Source organism: Psammomys obesus, unplaced genomic scaffold (assembly GCF_907164565.1).
Source record: "Psammomys obesus unplaced genomic scaffold, mPsaObe1.curated_primary_1811, whole genome shotgun sequence".
NCBI lineage: Eukaryota > Metazoa > Chordata > Mammalia > Rodentia > Muridae > Psammomys > Psammomys obesus.
In genome coordinates, this window is record NW_026585895.1 from 43710002 (window position 1) to 43723294 (window position 13293).

General features: G+C 37.7%; 1 protein-coding gene across 3 annotated transcripts in view; it reads left to right on the plus strand.

Annotated features, from left to right (window-relative positions):
- Dennd1a (DENN domain containing 1A) overlaps positions 1 to 13293 on the plus strand; it is a 474895-nt gene that overhangs the window by 36205 nt on the left and 425397 nt on the right. For 2 of the 3 annotated variants that reach the window (XM_055599849.1, XM_055599850.1), the window contains exon 2: positions 2802 to 2872. In XM_055599849.1, coding sequence (XP_055455824.1) covers positions 2802 to 2872 — 71 coding nt within the window. Of the gene's footprint in view, positions 1 to 2781; positions 2873 to 13293 lie in introns of those variants that run through there. The other variant, XM_055599851.1, reaches the window with a different exon arrangement.

Sequence of the window (13293 nt, forward strand, 5' to 3'; positions counted from 1 at the left end):
TTTATTTTTTAAATTTTCAATGTTTAAAAAATTTTTTTCATTTATTACAATTTATTCACTTTGTATCCCAGCTGTAGCCCCCTCCCTTTTTCCCTCCCAATCCCTCCCTCCCTCTTCTCCTCCCATACTCCTCTCTCAGTCCAGTAATAAGGGAGGTCCTCTTCCCCTTCTGTCTGACCCTAACCTATTAGGTCTCATCAGGACTATCTGCATTGTCTTCCTCTGTGGCCTGGCAAGGCTGACTCCCCTCAGGGGGAGGTGATTAAAGAGCCGGCCACTAAGCCCCTGTTCCCCTTACTAGGGAGCCCATTTGGAGACTGAGTTGCCATGGGCTACATCTGTGCAGGGGTTCTAGGTTATTTCTATGAATGGTTCTTGGTTGGACTATCAGTCTCAGAAAAGACCCTGGGGCCCAGAGTTTTTGGTTCTGTTGCTCTCCTTGTGGAGCTCCTGTCCCCTCCAGGTCTTTCTATCTCCCCCTTCTTTCATAAGATTCCCTGTACTCTTTCCAAAGTTTGGTTATGAGTCTGCTTTAATACCCTGCTGGATAGTCTTTCAGAGGCCCTCTGTGGTAGGCCCCTGTCTTGTTCCTTGACCTAGATGTCCCTCAATTGAAGAATGAATAAAAAAAAAAAAAATGTGGTACATTTACACAGTGGAATACTACTCAGCAATTAAAAAAAAAAAAAAAAAAGAAATCATGAAATTTGCAGGCAAATGGTGGGAACTAGAAAAGATCATCCTGAGTGAGGTATCCCAGAAGCAGAATGACACACAGGGTATGTACTCACTTATATGTGGACATATAATATAGGATAATCATACTAAAATCTGTACAGCTAAAGAAGCTAAGCAAGAAGGAGGACCCTGGGTAAGATGCTCAATCCTCATTCAGAAAGGGAAATGGGGTAGAACACATTTTGAAACCTGTTTTAATCCACAGAAACAACATTCTGAGGTGAAATCCAGCCATTTGTAAAAGAAAGGTGTTTTTAGGTTTTTGAAGGAAATCTTCCTAATGGTTTTCATATTATACCATGTATTATTTGTGAAAGAAAAGTGCTGCCTTTGCCAAATGCTTTACCTTGAGGTTTCTGACTGGAAGAAATGTTTCCATGTGATATTTCACACAGATTTTGGTGCCAACTTTGAAGGTCATATTTTACCCTCTTGGTGGGAAAAAGAATGGAAGGTTTTTAAGCCCTTAAGACTTAAGTGTACTTTTTTTTTTTTGAGATGCTCTGATTTAGTGTCTTATTTTTCAGTAACTATATTTAACAAAGTATATTTAAATACCTGAATTTTATAGTCAATTCTTTTCACTCAAGGCACTTATTTAAAGCTAAAACTTGAGTTTTTCTACAGCAAAAAACTGATCTTTCACAAAGTATAAAACATTTTTCTTTCTATTGCTATGGAAATAGAGCAAGCATTACCTTATTTTCCTGACTCTTAAGATGATACTATTTATACGATGGGTAGTTATTTTATGTGTTACTAAGAAAAAAGTTGTTGCCATTTACAATGGCAAAATGCAGTGGGCTGAAGATGTGAAAGTATAAGGGACCAAAGATCATCATCTAGTCAATGAAACATGGAATTAGCGGATGAGAATTCCTGTGTTTCCAGTCAGGTAAGGGAGGAGGACAACTTCTTTAGACTGTCTTTCCTCAGGTCTCTCACTTGTGCAGTGAGAGTGACACCCCCACACTTTACAGTGCCACAGTAAGGATCAGATGAAATAAATGACATTTGGAAATATAGGCTTTCCTGGGAACATTCAAATTATTATTTTTGTGGTTGAAATTTAGGCCCTTAGATATTTTTAAATAACTCAGAAGGCCCTTATCTGAGCTTTGTTGTCAGGTTTAAATTATAATTTAATTAGGTATTTGAAAATATAATATCACCATCTGCTAATTATTTATTATTTGTCTATCTGTCTGTCTATCTGTCTATCTATCCATCTAACTATCTGACACAGGGCCTCTCTGTAGATCAAGCTGGCCTTAAATTTACAGAGATCCACCTGCCTCTGTCTCCTAGGTGCTGGGATTAAAGGTATGCATCACTGTGCCCAGCTTGCTAAATGATTTCTTATCCAATCTAGAAGTAGTTACCTTTTCATTATAGCAGAAAAGATAATATAACCACATATTTTCATAACTAAGAAGTAACAACTATAAACAATCTATTAGTGCTGTGATCTTTCATGAATTTATTATGAATGCTCCTGGTATTAAAAAGGTAAAGGAAGAAGGTAAAGGAATATGATAGTAAGCATTCATACTTATGGAATTGCCAGTGTAGGCAAATACTGTCTTAAATTTAGCTTCTCATGTTCACAGTATTCTAGTGAGGTGATTGCTTCTCTGTTTGGTATTCAAAAGCTGTAAGTAACAAGTCATTTTTGTCATTTGTATGTTTTATCTAGAAATGTAGCAGAGTGTGCTACTTAATACTGTTGGTGATTTGAGCTGAATTTCCTCAAAAATCCTACCTACAGCTTTGGAGATTGAGCTTTGGAAGTCAGACATGACACATGTCAAGTCATTAGTCATGGTTAACTTACTGTGTCCATATACTGTGTCCAGATCACTTCTGTATATTTTCTTAAACTTGCACAGTTATGGGGATAGCTGTTTTTATCTTGTACTCTGTGAAGGTTGTGGTCAGAAATTAAGTAGCATGCCCAAACTTTCACAGCTGTTCAATTGAGATCTACTTTAGACTGTGTCCCATGTGTTTTGTGTAATGCTGCCTCAATCTATGTTAGTAATCATGATTTGTTTCCTTTGTAGGCAAAACCCAGAGACTACATTTGAAGTGTATGTGGAAGTGGCCTATCCTAGGACAGGTGGCACTCTTTCAGGTACTGGCTCCATCTAATAATGATATGTTTGTCCATTGAATGCAATATCTGTATACAGGAGAAAACAGATGAATAATGTAATGTCTTTAAGTTCTTTTAAGTGCCTTTCCTTGTTTTTCATACTCAAATCATGGTAGGAAGAGGAGAATAAAGGCATAGTGAATACTTTGATTGGGATCCACTGCCTTAGTAGGGTTAAAGTATGGTTTTATTTATTTTTATTCTTACGTATTGGTTTGCTTCTGTCACGGATGCCTGAAAACTAACTTATTAGGTGTTGCTAATGAGCAAGGCTTGGAATTAGACTGTAGGACTCAAATTAATAGAAAGGGAGTTTTTCGTCACTAAACTGCTTGAAATAGACTCAATTTAGCAAAACTAAATAAAAGATAAAAGGTAAATAAAAGATAAAAGATTGCAGACTAGTTAGAGGAAACTCCCCCCAACCAAGTGTTTAGTCTGATTTCATAAGTGCCCTGAACAAAGGGTTCTCAGATGAGGTTAGGATACCTTGTACAACTGTATACACCACTTCTTTTCTTATTTGCGCTTTTTCAGGACAGGTTTTCTCTCTTTAGCCCTGGCTATTCTGGACCTTATTCTGTAGACTAGGCTAGCCTTAAACTCAGAGACCTGCCTGCCTCTGCCTCCAAAAGCTGGGATTAAAGGTGTATGGCACCACCAACCAGCTTGTGTATGTCTCTTCTTGACCTAAAATCTTTTTTGTTCAGTGAGAAAAATAACTGTGTGCCCTTTATTCTTGGTGCTTTTGCCAAATGTTAGGGGCTCTTGATCCTCAACAACCAAACATTTGAGTATATTATTTAGTGTTTAGAGAGAGTAAATTTACTTGAATTAGAAATTCAAAGTAGTAATTTATGCCCATATTATCTTTATGCCTTTGGTACTGTTTCCTATTGCCTAATTTTCATTTAGATTATTATAATTATATACATAGTGATTTGATTAAATGCCCTTTATTCTGTTACACGTATACTGTCAGCTGAGCATCTTATCAATACTTACAATGTAACCCTTAAAGACAGTTGAATGGCATCCTTCATAATACCTATGAGAAATTAGAATTTTTCTTGGTAAGTAAAGTAGCTTACTGAGGCCATGTAGCTACTGTGTGGGATAGCTAGGATTCTTGTTTCAATTCGACTTCACATTAGTAAGTTGCCTTCTTGAGGGCAGCACTTGTGTTGCATGCATCTCTCCATGTTACCTGTAGGGCTTTGCACAGCATCATAGTATTTGTTAAAATGAAGGAATGCCCCCGCCCCGATGTGAAGTAGATTACAGATTTATGGTTGTTTTGGAAATAGAAAGTTAAGGTTCATTTAAGCCATGTCTCTTACTGTGCAGGGAGATTACTGGACTTAGGAACAAGTAATCAGATGTGCATGCAGCCACTTCTCTGCGTGGGTGGACCTTTTTCAGTACACATTTGATGACAGCTGTGATCTTACAGATAAATTCAAGGATGAACATTTATTATTTCTGTAGTTACTTAATTTCCCCCTTAGTGTTCTGAAATTTTCTCCAATTTTTTGAAAGATGAACAAAAAATGAAAACTACAAAGTGAGATGGAAGAATAAGCAGCAAAGCCTTTATCCTGTCTGCTGTTATAGCTGTCTGAGGTACAGAGCCTAGCAAAGTTACAAAGGAGACCTATAGACCACATAGCAAAATGTTATTAAAAAAGATTATATAGTTGCTCATGGTGGTACATGCTTATAATCCTGGCACGTGGGAGGTGAACCCATTATTTTGAAAATATTTTGAAGTTACAAGAACAGTTTGCTGCATGTGCCCTCTTTTAGAGCCCATTATTACCATTGTGTTTCATTTACTTTGTCACTATATATGCAATCTTTTTTGCAGATGTGGCCTTTTACCCCTAAACATTTCAAGGGTGGATATTGTAAGAATAAGAACATTTTCTTTTTATAATCCTAGCCCAGTTGTTGAAATAAGAAAATTTAGCGCCGATGTAACATCAGTTGTCATATTTAAGTTGAATAAGTTGTCTCAAGAATGTTCTTTATGACATTTCCCATTTTGTTCCAGAATCTAAGGCAGGTTCATGGAACCCAATAGTTTAAAAAATTTTTTTATTTATTTATTACAATTTATTCACTTTGTATCCCAGCTGTAGCCTCCTCATCCCCTCCCAAACCTGCCCTCCCTCCCTCTTCTCCTCTCATGCCCCTTCTCCAGTCCACTTATAGGGGAGGTCCTCCTCCCCTTCCATCTGACCCTAGCCTATCAGGTCTCATCAGGACTGTCTTTCATAGTCTTCCTCTGTGTCCTGGTAAGGCTTCCCCCTTCACCTCAGAGGGAAGTGACCAAAGAGCCAGCCACTGAGTTCATGTCAGAGACACCCCCTGTTCCCATTGCTGGTGGGAATGTAAACTTGTACAACCACTTTGGAAATCAATCTGGCGCTTTCTCAGACAATTAGGAATAGTGCTACCTCATGATCCAGCTATACCACTCCTAGGCATATATCCAAAATATGCCCAAGTACACAACAAGGACATTTGCTCAACCAAGTTCATAGCAGCTTTATTCGTAATAGCCAGAATCTGGAAACTATATCTAATAGTTTCCTCAACTGAAATCCTCAGTTGAGGAATGGATACAGAAATTGTGGTATGTTTACACAATGGAATACTACTCAGCAATTAAAAACAAAGAAATCATGAAATTTGCAGGCAAATGGTGGGAACTAGAAAAGATCATCGTGAGTGAAGCCGAAAGACACACATGGTATATACTGACTTATAAGTGGATATTATACATATAATATAGGATAATCATACTAAAATCTGTACAGCTAAAGAAGCTAAGCAAGAAGGAGGACATTGGGTAAGATGCTCAATCCTCATTCAGAAAGGCAAATGGGATAGATATTGGAAGAGGGTGAAAACAAGGAACAAGACAGGAGCCTACCCACAGAGGGCCTCTGAAAGACTCTACCCGACAAGGTATCAAAGCAGATACTGAGACTCATAGCCGAACTTTGGGCAGAGTGCAGGGAATCTTATATAAGAAGGGGGAGATGAAAAACCTGGAGGGGACAGGAGCTCTACAAGGAGAGCAACAGAACCAAAAAATCTGGGCCCAGGGGTCTTTTCTGAGACTGATACTCCAACCAAGGACCATGCATAGTGATAACCTAGAACCCCTGCACAGCTGCACCATGGCAGCTCAGGAACCTAGTAGTTTTTATGTCTGCTTAGTTTCTTTCATTCTGGAATGGTTTTGTAGCTTTATTCTTCTTTTCTAATGGCATCTGTCAAAATGCAGGTCTTTTGTTTCATTCCTGTATTTACATTTGTTTGATTATACCTTCATGATTACACCCAAGTTGTGTGTTTGTGATTTCTGCCCTCAATGTATCTTATCAGAAAGCATATTTTAGCTATCCCATTATTTGTATAAAAATACATAAAACTTACAAGCAGGGATTAACAGGTAATATAACACAAATGACGACAAGACTGTTATTCAGGTTAAGAATGTTGCATGTATTTATGCCAAAACTAGTCTTGGCAACAAAGATCTCCATCCCCATCCTATGCTTAGGAGTTCCACATTGGACTTCCTTTTTCAATGCCTCTTTATGTGGGTCACAAAGTTGCTGGACATATAAAGCACAACGCTTGAACTTTTTCACCCTTAGGCTCTTTTGGGAGAATCCAGCATCTTAGGATTCTTTACCCTGATGGCCTAGAGCTTGTTTTCAGAGCCTGTATGAGTTTGTTCTGTAGGCCCTGTTCTCCTGAAGGTGAACTGTGCTGCCAGTGTATTCACCCCAGGGTCTTTAGGGTGTTCCTAAATAGAGAGTGAGGTATCAGACAGTTAAGAGGTAGGTATAGCTGAACTTGGGGCTGGGTAACTTCATGTTTGTGTGAAAGGTCCCTTGCATTGTGGGATGTGGAAGGGGCAGTGGGTAGTTAGCCAATAGCTATTATTCCTTCTACCAATACTTTTCTGCATCAAACTCTAAGCAGTGAAAAAATGCACACTGTGTGTGACTTTTTAGTTTTTCTAAAGGTATGTTTATCATTGTAGGAGGTAAAAATATATCTAATAGTTGTAGCTTGATTTTATAACTTTTTTTCCCTTTTTTAAAAATGGGTTTTAATGTATCCTAGGCTGGCCTCAAATTCACGGTGTAGCTGAGGATGATCTTGAACTCATAATTCTTCTGTATTAGGATTACAGAGATGCACTACCACACCCAGCTATCTGACTTAAGGACTGAAATATTTAGGTATAGGACTGTAGGTCTCCTTTTGTTTTGAAACCACTTTAGTTGTTAGTTGCTAGGTCTTTAAATGTTAGAGCCCCCTCACTTCATTTCTTTAGAGGTAACTACTATGCTTTTATGAGAGCCATTTCTTTATGTTCATAGTTTTATTACATGTGTATGAGTCCCTGAAAAAAAAATTTAGCTGTGCCTGCTTCTCAATTTTGTAGAACTAGAAAAGAATACAAAAAATTCTTTATGTAGTTTTTGCTCAGTTATGAAGGGCCTTTCATGTTGCATCTCAATGCAGTTATTTATTTTCATCATTGTGATATTCATAGACTTGTATTCCAGCTTTGTTATTGCTGCTGGGGATCAAATCTAGGGCCTTGAACATGGAAGGCAAGCATTCCTCCACTGTGCTCTTGCATCCATCCCTGTCCATTTTGTTGCTGATAGTAAAGTTGTGGTGTTGAAGCCCCATGCAAGTTTTGGTTATTGCAAGTGCTGCTGTGATTTTTTTCTTACACATGCATCCTAGTGGGTGTAGACATATATTCCATTGATTCCTGTGTCACACTAAACTTTCTGAAAATGGGTTGTGCTGTTCTTTTTTCTCACCTGCTATATTTGGTGATTCTACTGCTCTACAACTTTATTAGTACTTGGCATAGGTTAGATTTAATTTTCAGCAATCTTATGGAATATATATGTATATATACATATACATACATATATATATTCTATGTCTTTTGCACATTTAAAATGTTTTTATTTGAGTGTGTTTGTGCATGTGAATGCATGGCTGTTTGTGCCCATACATTCACCTGTGTGAGGGAGCCACAGAGGGGGGGTGGGACATTGGATGTCCTATTGGGTCTTTCATTGACCCTGGAGTATGTGGTTTTTGTTTTTTGTTTTTGTTTGTTTGTTTTTGTTTTTGCTTTTGTATTTTTTGCTAGATGGCTGGCCAGCATCTTGCTCATTTTAAAATAACTTTTCATTGTTGGCTCATAAAGTATGCATTATGGGTATTACCTGGTTATATATGTTGCAAATGTCTTTCATTTTATGATTTGTCTTTTACTCTGTGAACTCTTTGATCCAAACTTCTTGGTCTTAATATAGTATAAAATCAATATTTTCCTGCCTTACTCATACAGGTATTTCTTTTAAAAGATTTGTGATTTTTTTTCTTTTATATCTAAATCTTTACCAAAGACTTTAGTTTCTTTTTTAAACTAGTTAATATCTGGAAATTTTAAATTCTAAATTGATTTCTCATCCATGATTTGTACTAGTTAAAAAGACAAAAAAAGCTGAATTTCTAAGCTGCACTTCACCACTGCTTAAAACTATTTATAAAGTATTGAGGTATTTCACATGCTCCTTAAAAATCAGTAATATTATAAAGAAAGGAGAGAAATATCTGTATCTTTAAAGATAAGATAAAAAGATCTCATCTTTTTAAAAGATTATCGATTAATCTTGATGTGTTTACATCAGTGAAGACCTTTAACTGACTGTTACATGTGCTGTGCTCTGAGAAGAGGCATGTGATTCGTCAGTATTGTATAGGAACTATATCAAGAACCTTAACACTGAAGGGATACTTTCTTAAGGCTGTACAGAACTTGAGTTGGAAATAGACATGTGTTCTGTGGTAATTTGTCAGGTTTCCTTTTGCTGTTCCTAGTGAGTGAACTGTAGGTGAATATTGATTTCAGATACCTTTGTATCTCAAACCTTCTGTTGTACTTGGTATGTTTTTCTTTTTTTCTGTTATTATTTTAGGCATTAATTTGGCTGTTTCAGATGATTGCAAAGAATCTACCTTTCTTCCTCAGATCTTCATCTCTGTGTTTCCGGGCAAACTTAGATATAAACCTTACATTGCACAGTGCTAGTGTCTGGGCCTAATCTTCTCTTTGAAGTATGTTTGCTCCCCCCTGGAGGGATTAAATCCCTGCTGTGAGAAGGTGGGCTAAAAAGCATTGAGACCACTTTATGGATCTTTAATTGAAAGGTTTAGTATACATTTTCTTCTATAAATGTCTCTGAGAGTTCCATTCTTACATTTTTTTTTTTTTGCTTCCATTGTGATAAACTTTTGTTGTAAATAAAAAATGTATATAGTAAAAAGTTTCTCAAGGCATTTAATATTTACTGGCAGATTTTCCTGGTCTGTGTGTTTTGGCTATTCATTTTTTTAATTTTAGCAACCTCATTTAGAGGATTAGCTTTGAGCATGTATAAGAGTTTTCAAATTTTGAAGAGTTATAAAAAGGATAGAATTTAATCATAATTGTCATTAATATTTTGGTATACTTATTTCTTTGTAATCTTGTTTGTGTAGATAAAATACATAAGCCTTTTTCTAAACTTGTGCTATATGTATTTTCCTTGTTTCCTTCAATTAAGGCTTTCTTAAAAATTATTAATACAGATTTGTGAAACCACTTTAGTTGTTATGAGTTATTGCACCAAGTGTTGTTTACTTAAAATTGAATCTTTGGGTGCTTTTAGGGTTCTTTTGTAAATGATAGCATTTTTGTGTACATCTTTGTGTAGAAAGCTTGTCATTTAGGCACCAGATTTTGACCTTTTAAACAGAAACTGAAATCCAGTCATGATAATGGTAGTTCCTGCTCTTGGAATTATCAGCATGCATTATGCAGGAGTATGGGGAGTTCAGGATCATTCCTTGGCTATATAGTGACACCAGCCTGGATTGAGATCCTGTCTCAAAACAACAACAATACAAACAAATCCAAAAGAAAACACTAACAAGCAAAAACTCTGAACAACAACAACAGAATCCAGAAAACTGGCTAGTTTTGAGTAGATTTTTGGTATATTTTGTTTCTGTATTTTTAATGCTTTCTAATTGGCCAGTTTGCTGGAGAACTCACCCTTCCATAAGGCTCCCAAGATAGGCATCCCACACTGCAGAAGCACCCAATACTGAATTCAGGTTCTCTTGCAAGAAATAATCAGCCTGTCTCATGATCAGATGGCGCTGGGCATGCAGAAACTCTGGAATGCATTTCCAACACAAGTGTCTCATTACAGTTGGCCTTTCTGAGCCTGCTGCAGGCTTAGCGTTTCAAGAGTGGCAGCATCAGGTTTTCTAGGGCTGCCCAGCAGATCAGCTCCCTTTTGTGTGCACCCCCCCTACCCCCCGCCTCAGCATTTGTAATGCATTAGCCCAATGGCCAGGTTTAAAAAAGACAATGGTGGCAAAGTTGAGAAGCTGTTGGGATTTTGTGAAAGCAGTGTTAGTCACAATGCTTTGGAAGCTGACTTGTTTAGTTACCCAGGTGTGAGGCAGCAACCCTAAGAAAAAATTCTTTGCTAAAAGATTCTCTTAAATAACTGTCCACATTTTTGTCTGAGCAATATTGTGAAGAAATCTGGGACTTTGCCAACTTAATGTTTTAAGAGCCAGAACTGTGATTTGGAATTTCACTTTTCATTGCATTATGATTATGGTCTAGGAGCTTCATCTGAATCTGTGCTGATGACAGATCCTCTGTATTATTAGAGTTTAAAAGTTGAGAGGCTGGAGCAATGGATCTTAGGGTTTCTGTTGCTGTGATAAAATACCATGACCAAAGCAACTTGGGGGCAAAAATATTTATTTCAGCTTACAGTTCCACATCACACACCATCACTGAGGGTAGTAAGAGCAAGAGCTCAAACAGGGCCGAAACCTGGAGGTAGGAGCTGATGTAGGGGCCCATGGTGAGGGCTGCTTACTTAATGGCTTGCTCAGCCTGCCTCCTTATACAACCTAGGATTACCTGCCCACGGGTGGCATCACTCACAATGGGCTGGGCCCTTCTACATCAATCACTAATTAAGAAAATGCAAAAAAAAAAAAAAAAAAAAAAAAAAAAAAGAAAGAAAATGCACTATAGACTTGCCTACTGGCCAGTGTTATGGAGGCATTGTTTTCAGTTGAGATTTCCTCTAGCTCAAGTGTTTAAGATCAGTTGCTTTTTAGATGACTCAGGTTTGGTGTGTAGAACCCATACCAGGTTGCTCACAACTATCTGTAGCTCCACCTTTAGGGGATCTGACCCATACATCTCTACATAATTAAAATTAATGAAGATTTAAAAAAAAAAAAAAGAGGGAGTGAGAGTGGGACTGGGAGGGGAGGAGGGAGGGGCTTATGGGGGGATACAAAGTGAATAAAGTATAATTAATAAAATTAAATTAAATTAAAAAGAAAAAGAAAAAGAAAATTCAAAACCCACAAGGGTCTGGATCCCAGCATTCAGGAGGCAGAGACAGGAGGAACTCTGCGTTTAAGTCCAGCCTGGTCTACAGTGAGAGTTCCAGGACAGTCAGGGCTACACAGAGAAACCCTGTCTCAAACAAACAAACAAATAAGCAAACAAACAAGCAAACATGTACACACTAACCAAAAAAAAAACAAAAAAAAACAAAAACCAGAAGGAAAGAAAGCTGATTTAAACTGTACTTTATGGTGTATGAACTGTGTATGTGCTGTCTGGTGTGGACACCATGTGTGCATAGAAACCTTTTTTGTTGGTATGCTTTTGTTTCGTTTTTTTCTGAGATGGAGTTTTGCTATGTAGCTTTACCCTGAAACTCACTATGAGGATTATGCTGGACTTGAATTTGTGTCGATCTCGTAGTCCTGGTATTATAAACATACCCATAATACCTAGCTTGTGGGAGCTCTTTTCAGAATCAAGTTTTATTTTAGATTAAAATATTCCTGAGGGAGATCATCTAAAATTACTGTCATTCTGTATGTCAGTCATTCATTTTCCTTAATACAGATAATACAGATTTCTCTCTCTCTCTCTTTCTCTCTCTCTCTCTCTCTCTCTCTCTGTGTGTGTGTGTGTGTGTGTGTGTGTGTGTTTAGGCCAAAGGTCAGTGTCATTGTTGATTGCTCTCTAACTCATTTTTTAAGATGAGGTCTCCTACCGAACCTGAAGCTTATCAAATTGACTAGACTGGTGGGCCAGTGTGCTCTGTCTCCACAGTGCTGGGATTACTGGTACGCACTTCTGCACTCAGCTTTTATGTGTGTGTGTGAGATCGAAACTCAGCCCTTTATGCTTGAGTAGGCACTTTACCAAGTGAGCCATCTCTCTAACCCCTCTCTCTCTATTTTTTTTTTATCTTAAGAAATTGCCTAAACTGATCTAGGTTTGAGGAAATTGAGATGAATTTGTACAGTCTGGGCAACCTCCCACTTGTAGACCATGTGTTTAACTTCATCTATAGGGCAACTTCTTTACAGTTACTGCCTAACAGCACATGCACATGCAGTGATTAGGGAAATCAGATGATGTTATTGTGGGGGAGAGAAACCTGGCTTGTAGAGAATCAGCAGAGAGAAAGCTGTACTTACTATGGACAGAGAAATCTTACTATTTCCTACTATATGACACCAGTTAACCCTACCCACTTTTTCTTTCTCTTCTCTTTAGTTTTCCAGTGAAAATAAATCTACTTTGTAGAGTATTATGGTATGGACTTTGATTCTTAGTCTCTTAGTTAGATCAAATTACTATTTACTCAAAAGATTGATATCTTAAAATATCATTCTACTTTTTTCCAAGTAAGTACACTTGACATTGTAGTTAGAAAAGGTCTTATTTGGGGCTGGGGAGGTAGCTCAACTCGTAAAGTGCTTGCTGCTCAAGCATGGCAACATGAGTTCCATTTCTAGCACTCAAGTGAAAAAACAAAAGAGAAACAAACAAACAGTGTGGAGGTGTGCCCAGTGCTGAGGAGGTAGACGGCAGGTGGAACCCGAGGGCCTGCTCACCAGCCAGCCTAGTCTAATCTATCCTAATGAGAGATAGTGTCTCCAAAAAAAAAAGTGAACAGGTTACGAAAAATAATAGCCAAAGTCAACTTCTGGTCTACAGGCCTTGCACATCTCTCAGCAGCAAAACAAGCAATGCAGTAAACAAAACCCACCAAGTCTTGTTTGAGGTACAGATTTAGAACCTCTCTCAGTTGTCTGTTTTTGTTCAGAGATAAGATTTCACCTTCCAAGTCAGGGGGAGCTTTGAGCATTTCAGTGTGCCTTGCCCCTTTTCTGTTTTAAGATGGCTACAGTAATGCTTATTTCTATAAGCTAAAGTTGAGTCCAGTAGCTTGTAATAA